The sequence below is a fragment of the Mus musculus genome, chromosome 4 (assembly GCF_000001635.26).
Source record: "Mus musculus strain C57BL/6J chromosome 4, GRCm38.p6 C57BL/6J".
Classification (NCBI taxonomy): Eukaryota; Metazoa; Chordata; class Mammalia; order Rodentia; family Muridae; genus Mus; species Mus musculus.
In genome coordinates, this window is record NC_000070.6 from 134,050,930 (window position 1) to 134,069,609 (window position 18,680).

Consider the following 18,680-nt stretch of genomic DNA (forward strand, 5'->3'; position numbering starts at 1 on the left):
GTCCAAACTTTAATCTCAGCAGTCAGGAGACAGGCAGGCAGAGCTCTGTGAGTTCAAGGCTGGCTTTGCAGTTCTATGCCAGCCAGGGCTACATAATAAGACCTTGTCTTAAGACAGATAGACAGACAAGGACTAGGGAAATGGGTGGGTGGGTAAAGTAAATCTGAGTTCAGATTTCCAGCATTCACAAAAAGCTGGGCACAGCAGCACGTGCCTGCAATCCCACTTTCGAAAAATAAGATGGAGGGCCTGGAGAGGTGGATCATGGGTAAAAGCACTTACTGCTCTCAGGACTGGAGTACGATTCCCAGCACCCGTATCAGATGACTCCTGACAGCCTGTAACCTCAGGTCCTGGACGATCTGGCTGCTATTGGCTCTCCAAGCGCCTGTACTCACGTGTGTGCACACATAAACACACACACACACACACACACACACACACACACACACACACACGCACGCGCATGCATGCATGCATGCACATGCACACACACACTTAAAATAAACATTTTAAAAGTGTATATATATATGTATATATATATATATTAAAGTATACATATAAAGAATATATGTACTTTCATATAGAGAACATATGATGGAGAATAATGGAGGAAGAAACCTGTTGTTGCCCTCTGACCTCCATATACATGTGCACACAGATACGTGTACACACAGATGCATGTGCACACAGATGCATATGCATACAGATGCACACATGTATGTACACATGCATGCACACAAACACACCCCCAAAAAGTAAGGAGAAGACACTTGCCTACCTGTACAAGGCCCTGGGTTTAGCCCCAAGTAGCCCAATGAATTAACGGCAGGCAAACCATGACAAGGGACAGTAGTGGGGCAGTGACTGCCAAGATCCAAGTACCCAGCTCTTTCTGGTGTGTTAGGTTAGCATGGGGAACTCACATTACCAAGAGATCCCAAAGTCTAAGGTTTGACACTAGAGACCTCTTGGCTAGTTGCTGTGTGACTTTGGATGAGTTTCGGACTCCATATGAGCCCATTGATCATGGGAAGAATCAAATCAACTCCTCGGATTTGTGGTGGAGATTAAAAGGGATAAAAGCACCTGAAGGCCCTTGCACAGGGCCAGGCACATAGCAGGCTGCTTGCGAAAGTAGCTGTTTACTGTGATCCTTGGGAGACGCTCACCTTAACCCTGTTGCTACATCTTCTAGTCAGAGTGTGTGTCACATGGATTTTCCCATTGTACAATGGAGAGGCTGCCGTGGGAGAGCCTTTGCTGAACTTTGCACAGAGGATAAATGTATCAGGCAGACAAACAAAAGACCAGACATAGAAGTTCAGGGCTGCAATCTCAGAACTTAAGAGGTGGAGGCAGGAGGATACCAGGGTTCAGAGCCAGTCTGGGCTATAGAGGGAGTTATAAGACTACTGGGCTACGTCTCAAAACAATAGCAACATAGTATACCAATAGAAGCAGGGGGCAGCCAGGACCACAGCCAAAACTCATACCCAAGTCTGAGTGGTGGGTGTGGTAAATGTGCCCCCAGTACCAGTGCTAGTGAAGGAGGACCAGGAGTTCAAAGCCAGCCTCAGCTATGGGAGACCCTGTTTCAAAAAGGAAAAAAAAAAAAAATCCAAACAAGAAGATCATGTCCTAGGACCAAAGGGGCCTTGGCATCCTGCTCAGACCCTCGCATTCTTTCCTGGAAGTCTATTTAAGGCAACCTCAAATGTGTTGCATCTTCCTGTCAACTCTCTCACCCCCTGGGGCCTCAGATACAAGCACCGCTACCCGCCTGCCCGACCTCCTTCCTTCCCAGCCAGAGAGGGCTGCTGCAGAACCTGGCGAAGAGCCCACACGGCCAGCTGGTGCCTTCCAGGCCACGGTATTTGAGAGCTGAGGCAGAGCAACAGTTGGGAGAGAGGGGAAGAGCAGGGCATTGGGGGCCTGAGTGCCTGGATTGTGGTTTTAGCGTCTGAGGGGGCATTTGGGGCCACCTGGGAGGGGAGGAGAGGGGAGGATTTGCATAGCCAAGTTGGTCCCCATATTGTGTGGCCTCAGATGAAGATGCCCGAGCAGCAGGGAGCCGACTGGCATCCAGCTGAACACTGGGGCATCATCTTGTCAGGCAAGCCAGGTAGCACCTGGGCCATCTCCCAATGTTTCCTAGTGTTTCCCAGAAAAGCCACCTAGGTAAGCCTGGATGGTAGGAGCCTCTGGTTGCTATAGTCCTGTTCTCCACAAAGAGAGAGAGCAGGCTCCTAATTCGCCACAGCCTTGAGGAATCCAGAATGTTCCCTCAGAGCCCTCATGAGGACTCTAGTCTTCGTTTAATATCCTTCATGCGCTTTCTAGGAAAGAGTCATCAGCTTCTGCATGTCAGAACTAAGACAGTTGTCAGCCAGATGGTGGTGGTACAAACGGGACACAGAGGCAAGTGGATCTGAGTTCGAGACCAGCCTGGTCTACAGAGCAAGTTCCAGAAAAGCCAGATACCCAGAGAAACACACACACACACACACACACACACACACACACACACACACACACACACTCACTCACTCACACAAAACAACCAACCAACCAAAAAAGGCACACATTAGCTAGGACCTACCCAGTTTTCTTCACTTTTTGGAGTCCCCCCCTCCACTTCCTCCTGAGTGCCCGAGTTACAGTGTTCCCCACCACGCCCAGTTTATCCATGTATTGATGTATCCATGATCTCCATGTATTGATGGAGATAATGCATGCTAGACACCCACTCTGCTACGCTGCCTCTCCAGTCCCTGTCTTCCATTTCTCAAATGGAGAAACTGAGGCCAGGAAGAAAGTGACTTGCTTACAGCCTCACTTCCCAGTGAGAGAACCAGTGCTAGGTAGAACCCAGCCTTCTCAGCTCACCTCAACTCCCCCCCCCATCAGGTAGTGGAGGCTGCCCAGTTGGCTTGTTGCTACAAGATGAAAGCCCTGGATGGTTTAAGAGAGTCCCTGTACCCCAGTCTGGACTTCCAGCTCTATCAAGATGACCAGGTAGGGTGGGACCTAACCGTCCCTCTGAGAATGTCTGCCAATTAATAGGAGGGCGGAATGCATGACTGGGTTAGGCCTCAGAGGCCCTGAGCTCATGTTTTAGATGGCTCAGATTGTCTTTATGGACAAGAAGAGGGATGGGCACACAAGCCTTGCTGGATGTATATGGACTTGGACTTTAGTGGAAGGGGGCCCAGAATTATCCTGTGGGGTCTGCAGTCTAGGATGTGAAGTTCCCCCTGAGTTTACCTTGGTCCCATTCGGAATAACCAAGAGATGAAAACCAGGGTGATCGGGAGTGGGGGTTTAGAGGGAGAACAGGACAAGTTATATGGGGAAGGGCATTCAGTCAGTGAACAAAGCCTTGGAGAAACCTTTGGAGGAGGGAAGGAGAACCATTTGAATGGAGGGTGGAGTGGGTGAGTGTCCAGAGCTTACCTGTTTCCCCTTAGACTCTAAACAGGAGACTCTCCATTCCAGGGCCTTAAGCCCCTTCCTCTGCTTCCCAGGTCTGCTCAGCTGACGCTTCTCAGCCACTTGCAGACTCAGTGGGTGCTCATGACTTAGCCTGGAGCGAGAGGATGTGCCCCTTACCACTGGCACCAGCTAAATCTCCCTTGCTGGCCTGCCCCGAAAGCCCGGACCTATGCTTGTGTGCCCTGCAGAAGACACCCCTAGGCAGAGCCCCACAGGACCTCGGAGAAGACGCCTCAAACATGAGTGAGTCTGGGGCCTGGGGGCTGGATCTGAGAGCTCTGTTGGTGGGTTGAAGGGGATCCAGGTTTGGGGATGCAGAGGAGGCTGGGACTCCATCACTGGTGAGGCAAGAGCCCCAGACACACTTTGCTGCCTGGGTACCTGGTGTGTAGTGGGCGGTCAGAGGACAGCCTGCAGGAGTGAGTTCTCTCCTTCTACCATGTGGATGTGTGGATTTTGGAGCTTCAACTTGGATCTTCAGGCTTGGCAGCAAGCACCTTTCTTTGCTGAGCCATCTTGGGGGGGGGTCCCTATAATTTTTAATTTTTTTTTTCTGTTCGCTTTTATTGAGACAGGATCCCAGGTAGCCCAGGCTGGCTTCATACTTACTACACAGTCAAGGGTGACAGTGAACTCCTTCCTAATTCTTCTGCCTAGGCCTCCCACATTCTGTGACGACAGGCATGCGCCACATTTGCCCAGCGGAGAACTGAACATTTTACTAAATTTAGTCATGTGTTCAGCAGCTGCCTCTTGGGACCCTTAGGCTGCCTCCTTTTGACCCATGACATCCAAATTCATATTTTAAATCTGGGATCTCTCCCTGAAACTTCAGTTTGCCTCTGGGTATACTTAACCTCTCCCTGACGTCAAGTGGGCTGCTCAGAGGATTTTTCTCTCCCTGAATTTGCCAGTCGCTCCCCGCACACTGGCGGCTTTTATTAAAGGCTCAGTAGCAGTGGGGAAACTGAGTCCCAGAGAAAAGTGCCTAGCTCAAGCTGCGGGTTCTTGCGGGTTCTTTCCCAGCTCTGAGCTCTTCGCCTGCAGGCAGTATAGGGCCTAATGATCTTCCCTTTCTGGTTTAGGACACCAGCCGCCAAGCTTGTACAAAGCCTCCACCGACAGTGAGAAACTCACAATCAAGGACTCACTGAACAGAGAGGAGATGGGAAATGAGCCAGAAAGAGGCGCCTACCCACACCTCCCTCCCCGTACTAGCTCCTTCCCAGATGCTGGGCTGGACAGAAAGAGCCTTAGTCCCTTGACCTTCTGGCCCTGGCTTCCTCCCACTCTCATCTCCAAGGAACCCCCTATCCACATCTACCCCATCTTCCCTGGGTACCCACTTCTGCCTCTCCCTTACCTATTCACTTATGGGGCCCTACCTTCTGCCCAACATCCATACCTCTTCATGCTGCCCCCACACTCCACATACCCCACCGTGGCTGGGCCCAGCTTGCTTATGACAGCCAGTGGGTCTGGACCTCGTATTCCCCAAGAGAAGACCCTGCTTCTCCACTCGGGAGCTTTCCAGAGTGCCGGCCACACCCTACACTCCCAGGTTGAGAGTCGGAGCTCTAGAGATACCCGGACCCCAGGACAAGCTGGTGTGGCAGCTCCAACAAGGCGGGCTGTGCCAGGCTCCCGGGCAGGTGTCATAGCCCTGCCCTACCCTCTGAAGAAAGAGAATGGTAAAATCTTATACGAGTGTAACGTGTGTGGCAAGAACTTTGGGCAACTCTCCAACCTCAAGGTATCAGCTCCCTGGGTCCTGCTGTCCCTTTCAATCTTCCTGTGACTCTCTTGCCTTTCACCTTGCTTCCAGAATCAATTTCTGGAGTCTGGAAGCCACTCCTGGACACCTCCTAGGGACAAGTGGTCTTGCGATTTCACCCTGGTGGAAGTAAATATGGGATAAGCTGGGCACCACCTGGGCTTGGTGGAACACACTTTTGGTCCTAACATTCAGGAAACTGAGGCAGGAGCGTTTCAGTGTAAATCCAAGGACAGTTTGGGCGATACAGTGAGACTCCATCTAAAAATAAAAGCGGGCAGTGGTGGTGCACACCTTTAATCCCAGCACTTGGGTGGCAGAGGCAGGCAGATCTCAGTGGGATTGAGACCAGCTTGGTCTCCATAGCAACTCCCAGGAGGACGAAGACTACCTAGTGAGATTTCATTTCAAAAAAAGGGGTAGGGGGTGCACATCAAAGTCTCCTGCATCCTGAAAGACTGTGACATTACCTTATTTAAGTTAAAAATGGAGAAACTGAGGCCCATGGTAGACAGAAATTTCCAGCGTACCACAATTTATTATTAGTGGATTCAAGCTTGGATTTCAGTTTCTTGGCATCAACTACTAAGCTCTTTCCTAGACAGCACTCTCTCTGAATTCCCAGCTAAGCCTCTTTATTGCTTTTGAAAGTTAAAAGAGAGGGGGAGTGGGTAGGTTTTGGTGAATCGAGAACACAGTCTTACAAAGAGCCCTTTTTCAAGTGGGATCCCACAAATAAGGCCAGATGTTATAGGTGTCAACTGTACAGGTGTTGTCCAGCCTGGGCTGCCTATGGGCCCCTCACTGTTAGCAAGGACCACAAGCTCTGTGCAGGTTATGGTTACTGGAGAAACAGTTAGCAAATCTGCAGATTGCCGGCCTCTGGCCTCAGATTTAATGATGGCCCCTAGAATCGGCCTTTTCAGCATGTTCCTAAGGTCATACCAATGCTGCCGGTCTGTGAATTGTACTTGAAATAGCTATTCTAGGGGATACCTAGGGTACCCCTTATCTGGCTTCCTGAATCTCTGCTACAGGGTAGATCTGGGTCCTGAGAGTGTCTGAGTTCTAACTTCTGAGGGAGGTAGTAGAGAGGCTCTGTAGCAGCACAGGATCCTGCAGAGGATGTGGGTGGAGATTTGGAGTGGACGCTTAGGCTGTTAGATGTTCTACATGGCTGGCAAAATCTCTTCCAGGTTCACCTGCGAGTACACAGTGGCGAGCGCCCGTTCCAGTGTGCCCTGTGTCAGAAGCGCTTCACCCAGCTGGCCCACCTGCAAAAGCACCACCTGGTGCACACCGGGGAGCGGCCCCACCAGTGCCAGGTGACACCTTTCTCCCCTTCACACGGGCACTTGCAGCTTGGGGAGGACTCCTAAGTCCCTGGAGGGGTGGCATGGGTTACGTAAGGAGAGAGGAGGAGGAGGGTGTGGAGGGTGGGAAGGTGGTAGTGGAGCGAACTTGTGGGTGCACGTGTGTTTGTGTGTGTGTGTGTGTGTGTGTGTGAGGGGCGGTGGGATGGTCACAGGAATAAGTGATGTTGGAGAACAAAACACAGCCGCAGCTGGGCGGTGGTGGCGCACACCTTTAATCCCAGCACTCAGGAGGCAGAAGCAGGCGGACTTCTGAGTTGGAAGCCAGCCTGGTCTACAAAGTGAGTTCCAGGACAGCCAGGGCTATACAGAGAAACCCTGTCTCGAACAAAACAAAACAAAACAAAACACCCACAGCCACATGTCTATGCATGGAGAACAATGAAGTTGACAGTTCTGGCGCATGCGTGCCCTTTCCTACCTCCCTGTGTTGTTGAAGGAGCCATAGTTTCAGCTAGGACTCCAAGTAGGGAAACAGTTGGATCGGTGAGTTCCTTCTTTGAGTCTGTCCTCATCCTTTGGGAGGGCAGAGGCAGGGAGTCTTCCCTTGACAGGGGCAGAGTGAGACCGGTGTGGTGGTTCTGAGTCTACGCTACAAAGTCAGACCACTGTTCAAATCCTAGCTCCTCTTAACTTGTGTGGCCCTTGGCTGGTGGCTTCTTTCCTCTGAGCCTCTGCTTATTTAGTGGTTCCTTGGGAAGACCTTTGCAAGGTCAGTGCCTGGCTTGCCCAGCCCCCAGGAAATGCTGGCTCCGCCCCCTGCGTCAGGGCTCTATGTGAGTCCCTTAGTTGGTCTTCTCTAACTGATGAGGATGAAAGTCAGTGCGCATCTATGGCTGGCAGAGAAAGAAAGTTACTCCGAGGGAAGTCACTCATAAAGAGTCACACAGAAATGAAATTAGAAAACTAAGCCCCGCCCACAGGCTCTAGCCCAGAGGAAGAGCTTCCGGGTCTGCATTGACAGGGAGATGGGTTAGGGGAGGTGTTTCCGAGACGGGTGGGGGTGGGGAGAGTGTCCCTGAGCCAGTTGGGAGCCGGAGATGACGATGACGGGAGCACCCGTTTCTACCAGGTGTGCCACAAGCGCTTCAGTAGCTCCAGCAACCTCAAGACCCATCTTCGGCTGCACTCAGGTGCCAAGCCCTCCCAGTGCGGCCTGTGTCCAAGTTACCTCACACCGAATGTCTACCCTAAGCTGCACCACAGGCTGCGGGCTCCTCAGCTCCGTGGCCTGACCCACACCCACCTACCTCTCGCCTCTCTCACCTGCCTTGCCCAGTGGCACCAAGGAGCGCTAGATCTTGTGGAGAAGAAGATGGGCTGGACTGTGGACAAGGTGTCCTCGGAATCCAAGGGAAAGCAGGGGTAGCCAGCTTGAGCAATGGTGCTGGGATTTCTCCGGGAGCAGAGTGTTAGCGATTAAAAGATGGTCTCAGTGCTGCATCAGTCAAGGCCTCCTGAGAGTCTCCAGTGGAGGGGAATGTCCCTGCTAGATCCCACCCATCACCTAGAAACCGCAGGGCACACAGCCCATGTGGGGGTGGAGCCCTCTGCCTCAGGCTGGGTTTGGGTTCCACTCTCTTGTTTGTGACCTATCTGGACCTGAGTTCTCTATCTCAGCTCACCACGGGACAGTGCTATACCTTTCTGGACTGGATGAAGGCAGAGTGTGACCACAGGGAGGAGGGAAACCGGGGGCAGGAGGACCTCAGTTGTGAGATTCTTATCAGCCACTTCAGTTACCTGGCATGATGGACGGAGCATCTTGAAGGAACTGGAGAATGAAGCAAGAACGAATTTGTGTGTTGGCCCATCACAGGACATGTTGGGTTCCTTGCGTTCCTTGCTGAACACCTCTCCCAATACCTCCCATTGTCCTGTGGGTTCCTGCTTATCACTTTCAAATTGCAGTTCCTTCTCAGCCCAAGTAGAGGTCAGCTGGTGTTACCTCCCATGATCCAGTGGGATGCAATTCTCCCTGGGAAGGAGATGAAAAAAGAGGCATAAGATATCTCCTGTCGGGGCTGGAGAGATGGCTCAGCAGTTAAGAGCACTGGCTGTTTTTCCAGAGGTTTTGAGTTCAATTCCCACCAACCACATGGTGGCTCACAACCATCTGTAATGGGATCTGATGCCCTCTTCTGGTGTGTCTGAAGACAGCAACAGTGTACTTATATATATATATATATATATATATATAATAGGTCTTTATTAAAAAAAAAAAAGATATTCCTGTCCTCTCATGACCCAGAATTATGATGTCTCCCGTGTACCAGAACCAGAGGACAAAGGGCATCCAACCAATCATGACTACAGAAAAGGAAGTGCCTCAAAAGAATGGGGCAATTGAGCCCAATGGCCTACCTCCTGGGGATCCCCTAAGATGTGTGAAGTGTTCCTTTCTCTGACCTGTGAGCCAGGCAGGCAAATGAAACTGCCTGGGACATTAGATTAGAAGCGCAATAAAAGAACGCTGCAACAAATGACTCAATTTTAGCCTCTGTGAGGTTCTGTGGCCTAGTGCGGCAGGGGGTGCCAGTAGCACCTCTGTTGGTTTCAGGTGGCTTCCTCACCTTCATATGGAGTGACAATCCCACTCCACGTGGTAGGTGGCTCCAAGAACCCTCCGAAGGAGCCCATCAGGCAATGGCAAGGTGGACGGGCTTTGGCCCTGTCAGCAAAGAAGGCCCAGGCTTTGCTCACCTTTTGTCACACCTTTGGGGTGCTGGGAAGTCAGCCCTTTGGCTAAGCCCCGCCCAGCTGGTCCAGTTGGCGGGACTCTGCCCGCTTCCTGCCCGCGCTCTGCTCCAGGGACCTAGCAACTCCTGGAGCTCCCTAGACTCGGTCCAGCTTCCTAGTCCCTGGGGTCCCAGACTCCCCTTTGTCTTTACGAACTTTTGTGAGCAGGTCCTACTCTCCGAGTGCGCACACAAATCCACCTCCCAGAGGCAGACCGAGCAGAGAACAGGAGCTCGGGAGGGGGGAGGTCTGTGTGGGACTTCGGAGGAGTGCTCCGGATTGAGACCTGAGGTGGGCACAGCTCCCTAAAGGTGCACCTTCAGCCCCAGGGCATGGGCAACATCTGGATCAGGTCCCCACCCGCTGTCCTTGCATGCAAGGTTGCTGTTTGCACAGAGGGACGGGCCGGAGGAGGCGCTTCTCTGGCCTGGTCAGTGGATCCGGTGGCACCCTCAGCCAAGTGCTCCGCCGGTCCAAAGCCCCAGACTTGGAGACCCGGATCTCGCCATGAGAGAACAGCGCAGGGGCTTCCGAGCTCGCCTGGCCCAGGTCTTGACTGGACTAGGGGGCCGAAGGAAGAGGAAGGGGAAGATCTCAAAGGAGGCCAGACTCCAGGATAGGTGAGGGGAGATGGAGAAAGGCTGGGTGGAGCAACCCTGGCCTAGGGGTATGCGTTTGTGACTCTCCCTCTCTTTCTCTCTGTGTATAAAAATGTAGAGTTCTAATTGGCATGCATGAGTAGTGACCTTGTGCCATGATTTGGATCTGTGAACTGTGGAATTTCTTTGTGTGTGTGTGTGTGTGTGTGTGTGTGTGTGTGTGTGTGTGTGTGTGCCTTAGAAGATAAGGTAGTAGTACCACGCCGGCCTTGAACTTGTGCCTGTCTTCTTATCCAGCCTCATAAGTGCTGGGATTACGAATATGCTCCAAGACTTTGGAGTGTCTGAGTGTTTTTCTTTTGTAACTTAAAGCAACTTTGACAACTTCCTGTCAGGCAAGCTTCGGACTAAGGATTGTCCACCCAGTAGTACCTCCTTTTGCTGCCAGCTGTGGCTGTGGACTTTGGTTCTCACGCCCCAGGGCAATGTTTCTCTGGCCTCTGAGGTCCTTTGTTGTGAGCCCCCGACAGGTTCTGGAACTGTCTTTGCCCTCAGTTGCCACACATGGGCTTCCCCTGTCAGGTTCCCCGGAACCTGGCGATAACTCTAGACTGTACCCACAATAAACCTTTATGTGCCACTTGCTTCGTGCTTTCCCTGGCTGATCTGAAGCAATCCTCTTGGCAGCCTTGGAAGACATATAACGAGTGTGACTCAGATCCGGAAGTAGAGGTTCAGAGACGTGAAGTCACCTACCTAAAGTCACACAGTTGGGAAGAGATGAGGCTGAGATACATACGCCCCTCCCCTCGCCCCTCCCCTCGGCTGGCTGACTTCTGAAAGGCGCTTCTCCAAAACCCCCGATTGCTATGGAGATGGCGAGAGCAGAAGCCAGTGATGGTAGGCTACAACCCATGGTTGCCAGCTGGCTGAGTAGCCTGGGCAAATTCCTTTACCTCTGTGAGCCCTTCATGGTAGCTCAGAGTGGAGGACAGCCCTACCCTGTGGATGGCTGAACCCTATGGCTTGGAGGGGATAGTGAAAGTTCCAGTGGGCCCCCATAGTTCATAGGCCCTGCATGAGCAGAGTGTGTGGGTGTGCTGTTGGTACCAGGTGTTGGGTGTTTGTATGTCTATGCAGTTACTGGGCAATTTGTTCTGATCTTATCGTGACGCAGCTGTCTTCAGGCCTGCTGGCCCAGGAGGGAAAAGGGCGTGGTAGGGGCAGCAGGGAGGGGATGGGATTGCTCTCTCACCCTAAAGAGGGGAGGGCGCAGCCACCCTGTGCCTGGAAGCCCGGGTCCCCTGGGGTGCCCACACCCTGCTAGAGCTCCGCCCACTCTCACCTGGAAGACACACCCTCTCCCTTACCCTGTCTGGCAGAAACCTGCCCTATAGGCCTGATAGGCTCTCCCCACACCCCTCCACACTCAGAGAGGAGGCTGGCTTGGGGTGCAATTGAGTCAGAAGTGAGGAGGGCAGGAGAAGGACTGCAGAGCCAGCATGATGATACATGCATGCCGCCGCATACACAGTTGAGCCCCATTCTTACCAGTCCTGGGAATGGGACCCTGAACTGAGGCACAGGCCTCTGATCCTGGTTGATCCCACCCAGGGGGAGGGGCGTCAGGTTGGGCAACACGCTTCTAAGTTTTTCTCCCGTTAATACAGTGTCCAGTTAAGCTTTGGAGCGGGAGAGTCCTGCTGACTTTCTGCCTAAGGCAGAGGTCACGAGCTGTGTGACTCTGGGCAAGTGACTTTGACTCTCTGTGCCTCTGTTTTTCTTATCTGAAGAACACAGATGCTGACATTTTTCTGAGGTCTAAAAATGATCAGATAGGTAGGTAGAGATCCTAGGGTCAAGCCTGGTACCCAGAGGGCTTTGATAAACAGGAAATAATAAAGTCACCGGGGGACTGTGCTCTTGTCATGTCCCTCCCTCCCCCCCCCGTGTGTGTGTCGTTTCTCCACCCCATTTGTGTGTGTGTTGTCCCCCCCCCATGTGTGTGTGTGGTTCCTCCTGTGTGTGTGTTGTTCCCCCGTGTGCGTTTCCCCCCCTCCGTGTGTGTCGTCCCCCACCTCGTGTGTATGTGTGTGTGTGTGTGTGTGTCTTTCCTCCCCCCCATGTGTGTGTGTGTGTGTGTGTTATCGCCCCATGTGTGTGTTCCCTCCTGTGTGTGTTATCCTCCCCTGTGTGTGTGTGTGTGTGTGTGTGTGTGTGTGTGTGTGTGTGTTAGGGGACTGGTGAAGGAAGCAGAGGATGCTGTTGCTCGTTCTGCGGCACTGTGAGCCCTGGCTTAGCTGGACAGGGGCCACTAATCTCAGTCTATGTGTTGGGAAGGTGTTGGGACAGCAGAATTGTCCTTATTCTTTTTCCCTGTGCTTCCTTCTTAGGCCCTGGGGCAGCCAGAGCTGCCCTGACCTTGCTCAGGGTCAGGGCAGCACCAACGACGTCAGCCTCAAGGTAGGATAAACCTGAAACGCAGGAGGCTGGGGGCAGGGGCTCTGGAGGGCTGGGCAGGATGAAGAACCCAGACTTGTGGGTTATCCCTGTTTTTGATGCCTTGTGTGGTCCTGGAGATCTCTCCCCCTCCTCTGCTAAAGAGGCCAAGTAGTACCTGTGTCAGAGCCGTGGAGAGGAATTCAGTAATAGACGCAGAGAGGACAACAGAATATCAGGGTGTCAAAAGTGTGTGCGTTTGATGCTGGAGAGATGGGTTCCATGGTTACAAGCATTTGCAGCTCTTCATAGGCCTGGGTTCTGTTCCCAGCACCCCCTATCTGGTGATTCACAACGCCTGTAACTTTACCTTCAAAGAATCCAATACCACCCAGACTGCGTGGGCACCTGCACACATCTGCATGCAGCCAGATGCATGTGCACATAACTAAAAATTAATATCCAATGAGTTAAAAGAGGAAGTGTTTAAAAGAATAAATAGAAGTGTGCACCTTTGGAGAACAGATACCTACCTCCTGAGGTCATCAAGCAGCCAAGTCCCCACCCCACTTTGCTCCTCTTTGTATAAGTGGGTGCTCCTGTGCCTGGGTACTCTGCCCGGATTATATCTCTGTGTAACGTGTCTGTCCGGAGTCATGTGCTGCTCTGATCACGGTCAATTTACATACCACCTCCGTTAGAGTGTGGAGGAGCTGGGATTCCAACCCAAGTCGCCTCCATGAGGGCCTGATGATGCTGTCTCTCAGATCTCTCAGGGTGTCTAGCCCCTGGGGAATTGGAGACCACGTCTGTTTCATAAATGAGTAACTTAAAGATGACAGAATCACACTGGACGTGGTCGCGCATGCCTTTGATCCCAGCACTCAAGGTGCAAAGGCAGGAGGAGTCCAGCCTGGTCTAGAGAGTGAAGACAGCCAGATCTACATAGTGAGACCCTGTCTTAAAAAAACACAAACACAGAAACAAAACAGAAAAGGACGGTGGGTTCAAAGGCCCCTGCTAGATGGCACCTTGTCCTTAGATTTGGTTCTCCTGCTTCCAAGAACATCCTTAAAAACTGGTCATGTGGGCTGGAGAGGTGGCTCAGTGGTTAAAGGCACTGACTGCTCTTCCAGAGGACCTGAGTTCAATTCCTACCAACCACGTGATGGCTTATTACCATCTGTAATGGGATCCGATGCCCTCTTCTGGTGTGTCTGAAGACAGCAACTATGTACTCATGCATACATAAATAAATAAATCTTTAAAAAAAAATCTGGTAATGTGGGGCCAGTGTCTGGGCTCCTTCTCTTCTTCCCAGTGTTCCCACAACTGTTTCCTCCCAGGGAGGACAGCAGATAGGTCAGGAATTGTCCCCTTCCTCTGAGCGGGGTAGTGGAGCTTGCTTCTATCCTGTGGGAACTTGGGGCTGGGAGGGCCTAGGGAAGGAGGCCCCGGGCCTTTTGATGACTGGGAATAGGAGAGGCTGTGGGCAGCTGGGCCAGGTTTGCCCACACACTCCCTAATCCCTAAATTAGGGCCAGAGGCTAGGGACTCAGAAAGCTGCACCACGGTTGTGAGGAAGCTTCAGGAAGAGCAGTTAGAGTTGGGCCCAGTGCCACCCCTGTGCATAGGGCAGCAGTGTGGCACCTGACAGCTAGCAGTCCTCCCCTCCCTACGATATGATTCCATGTTATCTTTCCTGTAGTGTAAGTTAGTTGGGGAAGGCTAGGCCAGGGTCCTGTCTCACTGTCTTGCTCTGAGAGGTCCTACTCAGTTTCCTGTGGGTCAAGGAGAACAGCCAAAGATAGCCAAGGGTCCCTAGATTCCCAGAGGCGAGATGCCACACCATGTCCCTGTCACTTTGTCCCTGCCTCTGTTTTCCACCAGGTCCAAACCCAAAGCCATTCAGAATGGGACCTTCGAGTCAGGAGCCACGGTGGTTTATGGAGTCAGAAGCGACTCCACAGCTCAGGAAGACAAACTGACCCCCTGGGGAGGCTACAGAGGCCAGCCGTGGGCAGCGCCTGTGACTTGGCTGGCTATGGCTCGATGGAGCATGAGTGTCCAGCGCTGGCAGGCTCTGCCGAAGCCATCGGTGGTCCCAGCCATCCCTCTGGCCCAGAGCCTGCTTCACCTTCTTTGAAACAGGGATGGTCAGGCACCCCCTGCCAGCACTCCCAACACAGCGCCCCAGAGCTACCTGGCAACCTGGAAGACGCACCCCTATGGCCCCACCCGGAGTCCTTTCTCACAGCAGCAAGGGCAAAGGGTAAGCCCGACACCCCAGGGCCAGCCGAGCCAGAGCCAGAGCCCGTACACACTCGTCTCTGTGTCAGAAGGACCCGCTACCATATCACTGTCACCCTGCAAGGGTGCGGACGGGCACCTGGGGAGGAAGGTAGGGAACCGGCCAGACCAGCTCCCCACCCCTGCGGCCCTGAGGAATCCAGGGGCTGGCAGGAGCCTCCTCAGGAACTCCGCCCCATCACTGGGTATCCAATCAACCCGCCTGGGGAGCCGCCGCTGAAAGCCCCACAGCATCAGGGAAGCAAGGTCCGGCAGAAGCTCCTAGTGGGCTGGGAACCTGGAATCCCACACAGCCGGTAAGTAAAGGTTGGCACCCGAGGGACGTGATGGCGGGAGGTGAGTCTGATGTGGCAACTCCTACTTGGGTCGCTCTGCCTTGTTCCTGGACTCCCCACGCTTGAAGCTCCCATTCATTTGGTACCCTTGGGTGTGAGACGACTCAGTGTCCACTCCCTCATTCTCTCATTCTCTCATATTCTCTCATATTCTCTCATATTCTCTCATATTCTCTCATATTCTCTCTCTCTCTCTCTCTCTCTCTCTCTCTCTCTCTCTCTCTCTCTCTCTCTCTCTCTCTCTCTCTCTCTCTCTCTCTCTCTCTCTCTCTCTCTCCACCCGTAGGCTGAAAACCACCTCTGCCTTCCTTCCCTGTCCCCCCACCCCTGGAAGGGAAATCTCATCATGGAGAGGATAGGCTAGCCAGGGTAACCTTCCTTTCAGGTACTCTTGTTAATCCTGGGTTCTTTGCAAGAGATTGCGGACCCAGCCTGGGAATAGGAACCTTGCCAAGGTGCTGGGCGCCCTGGCACAGGTTGCTTAACTTTTCTGAGTCTTGCTTTGCTGAATGGGTATGGTAGTCAGAGATGAGGAAGAAGGGGGTGGCTACTGGAACATGCTTTGAACTCCATTGAGCTGGGCTGGCAAAATAACAGGGATGCTTATTAAGTACACGCCATTGGCAATGGTAATTATCCCACCAGGCTCTGCGGGCAGCCACGAAAAGAGGCGCCGAGACTCCCAAGCTTAGAAGAGTTTTATTTGTGTTGAAGTGAGTCCCCTAAAGCATCTTGGTAGGCTCGGAGCGGGGAGGCATGGCTTCTTCATAACTCAGTAAGGAGGAATGAAATTGAGGCCTCTCTAGGCGAGTCCTAGGCCACCAGAGGGGCCTCTGAGAAGCTGCTGCTGATGGCAGAGGCGCCAGTCATCTGTGCTTTGTTTTTCAAGTGTAAGTGTAGTCTTCTTTAATCCACAGACTAGGAGCTAACCTTCCCATCAACCCCAGCTAACGAGAGCAGGAGACTGAGGCTCCGCAAGAGTAAGTCACTTGCCCAAAGCCAACCAGCCAGTCAGAATTCAAACCCAGGTCTGTCTACACCCTAGCCACCTCCCCAAACCCCCTAAGGCTGCACACCTTGCAAAGAGGTCTCTTTGGCCCTGTGCAGAGCACAGGGTAACTTGTGGTTGCTGTGTGGAACATACTATGGATCTAAAAGCACCCTTAACAAAGCCAAAGCAAGGAGGTCCAGGTAGGGGTTGGTGTGCCAGTTCTGTGCCTAGGGAGGAGGACACGGGTGATCCAAACTGGCCCTGAGAGCTGCCAGGGTACCCCAGCATAGGAAGGCAGTCTGTACAAGGACGAGGGGGTGGAAAGTGAGCTGGTTTTAGAAGCAGATGGGAAACAGGCAGGAGGGTGAGGTGGGGGACATGGGGTTCTGGTTGATTGGGGTCTAGGTGAATACAGCCTGGAGTTGGAATGTAGGAGGTCCCTAGAGAGGAAGGAGGTGACTCTCAGGGACACTGTCCTTCTGGACCCACTCTCTGCTGGAGGGTTCTTTAAGCAGGTTTGACTAATGTGGGGAAAAGGGCAGAGTACAGCCGGGTAGCACGCGGGAATGTGTGAGCTCTGCGTGCACCAAGTACAGGTTCCTATTCAAGGGCAGATGGATTGCAAAGCAGAGAGAGCTTGTTTGTTGGCTGTGAGCTGAATGGGTGTGTTCCGGAGATACGTGCATACATGTGCTGTGGTGCCTGTGTGTTCTGTAGTGGAGCGTGTGGCTTGCACGCCTACAGAGCCCCTGTGTGTTTGTGTCTCTTGGTGTGTGACCATGTGTGTGTGTTGCTGTGTGTTCCTGGCTGCGTTTGTCTAGGCGGGTATCTCTGTATTTCTGTGCTGTGTGATGTGGTGGGTCTTCGACTCTGTGAATGCCTGTCTGATGCGCCATGTGTTTGGCAGCATGTGGGCCTGTGGACTGGTTTGGCCTAGTTTGGGGGTGACTCACAGGTAAGCGGGGAGAATCCCAGGACTTGTTGGGTTAGCTGAGATTTTTTTCCCACGCTCCCCCCACACCCCCCTCAGCCTCTCCCTTCCCATACCCACACACCTTGCTTAGAGGTCACAGGTCACCTTGCTAGCAAATCCACTTGTAGACGTGGAGAAGAGAGGGCTCTTGGAACAGGCCCTTGTGTTTGCAGGGGTGGTAGCTAGGTTACTGGGGTGTGTCTCCAGACAAAGGCAAAAGTGGGGAGCTATAGGCAGGCACATTCCAACACACATGAAAAACATCTTAGCCATCTTGACTGTCTAGGGATGGGACATGTGAACTGTCAGGAGGTGACCTCCCTGTCCCTAGAAGTATTCAAGCAGAAGCTATGACCACATGCTTAAGGAATGAATGGCCATCAGGGGGTGTTGTCCCTGGGTTGGGCTGGGCCTAGAATGGCATGGAGCTGATTGCTGGGACGTCATCAATACAACCCTGTGCGGACTGCCTTCCTTCAGTTTCCCCCAAGCTGTTTCCCTGTGGCCTTGCTGAAGCCCATGGGACCTTCCAAACATCTGACTCCTGGGATATCAGCTTCTTAAGAAAGCTAGCCTTGGGTGAGTCTGGCCAGGACTTGGCACTTGGCCCCAAATAATTAGCACTGAATGAATGAATGAGTGAACAAATCGGTTAGAGCTCAAGCTTTGTCGCTTGCCGCCAATGACGAGCGATCTGGGGGGATGAAGACAGGGGACTCTGTGAGGAGGAGGCTACTTATGTGGTGCTGAGTAAGGGACAAAGTGGGGGATCCCAGGGGAGAGAACACAGCTTCAGTGAGGGTGGCAGGGTCGGGCTGTTGTAAGGAGCTGAGTTTGAGCCTAGGGTGTCCATGTGTGTCTGCTCTCAACTGACCCTGGCTAAGGAAGTCTTGGGGGTCATCCAGGACTCCCCATCCTTATTCACAGGCTGTCAGAGGCCCCACAAACTCTATCCCAGACACTGGTAACAACCAGCAGTGGTCCTGGAGTTGAGTCAGACATCTGTGGGCCTCAGGCCCTTTCATCTATGCCCCCTTATAAAACCTGAGTCACTGCTGGGCCACAGGGCAGGTCAAAGTTCTGTTTCTTCCAGTTTCTTAGGAAGGAGGGAGGTAGGGAGTGGGGAGAGAATTAGGGCAGTGGGCCTATGTCTCACTCTGGGTATAGCTGTTGGGGGCTAGGTGAGCAGGGTCTTTGGGGTCCCTAGGTCTGAAAACAGCCTTGCTATGTCATACTTGGAGATATAAGCAAGGATTGCTCCTTAAGGTCTGAAGTGAACCCCAGGGCTGAGAGGTCCCCCAGTTGGTAGAGGGTTTGCCTAGCACCTCTGAAGCCCTAGGTTACATTCCAGAGCTGGGAAAAGGAAGGGTTGGGCATGCCTATCATCTGACCATTCAGAGGAAGTAGAGGCTAGAGAATCAGAGTTCAAGGTCACGGCTAGGGAGTGGACAAAGGTTGTCTGCAGTCAAACCTGACTACTCAGTCTTCTCAACCCACATGGTGGAAGGGGACAACCCACAAGCTGTCCTCACGTGCATCGTGGGACACACACACACACACACGAGTATCCACATACATGTGCACACACATGCACACATGCAGGAATGTGCACACACATACAGGCACACACACTCACCAAATGTAACTTAAGA

General features: G+C 52.7%; 1 protein-coding gene and 1 pseudogene across 4 annotated transcripts in view; both read left to right on the top strand.

The window, feature by feature from the left end:
* Zfp683 (zinc finger protein 683) lies at positions 266-8,012 on the top strand (annotated as a pseudogene).
* Positions 9,802-18,680, top strand: part of Crybg2 (crystallin beta-gamma domain containing 2) — a 31,774-nt gene continuing 22,895 nt past the window's right edge. Inside the window, exons 1-3 of one of the 4 annotated variants that reach the window (XR_003954928.1) lie at positions 9,802-10,001; positions 12,374-12,443; positions 14,310-15,025. Coding sequence is in view for 1 of the 4 variants with exons in the window: in XM_006538748.4 (XP_006538811.1) it covers positions 9,889-10,001; positions 12,374-12,443; positions 14,310-15,025 (899 nt within the window). In the remaining 3 variants the exon portion in view is untranslated. Of the gene's footprint in view, positions 10,002-12,373; positions 12,444-14,309; positions 15,026-15,981; positions 16,045-17,522; positions 17,608-18,680 lie in introns of those variants that run through there. The other 3 variants (XM_006538748.4, XM_006538750.2, NM_001162970.1) reach the window with 3 other exon arrangements.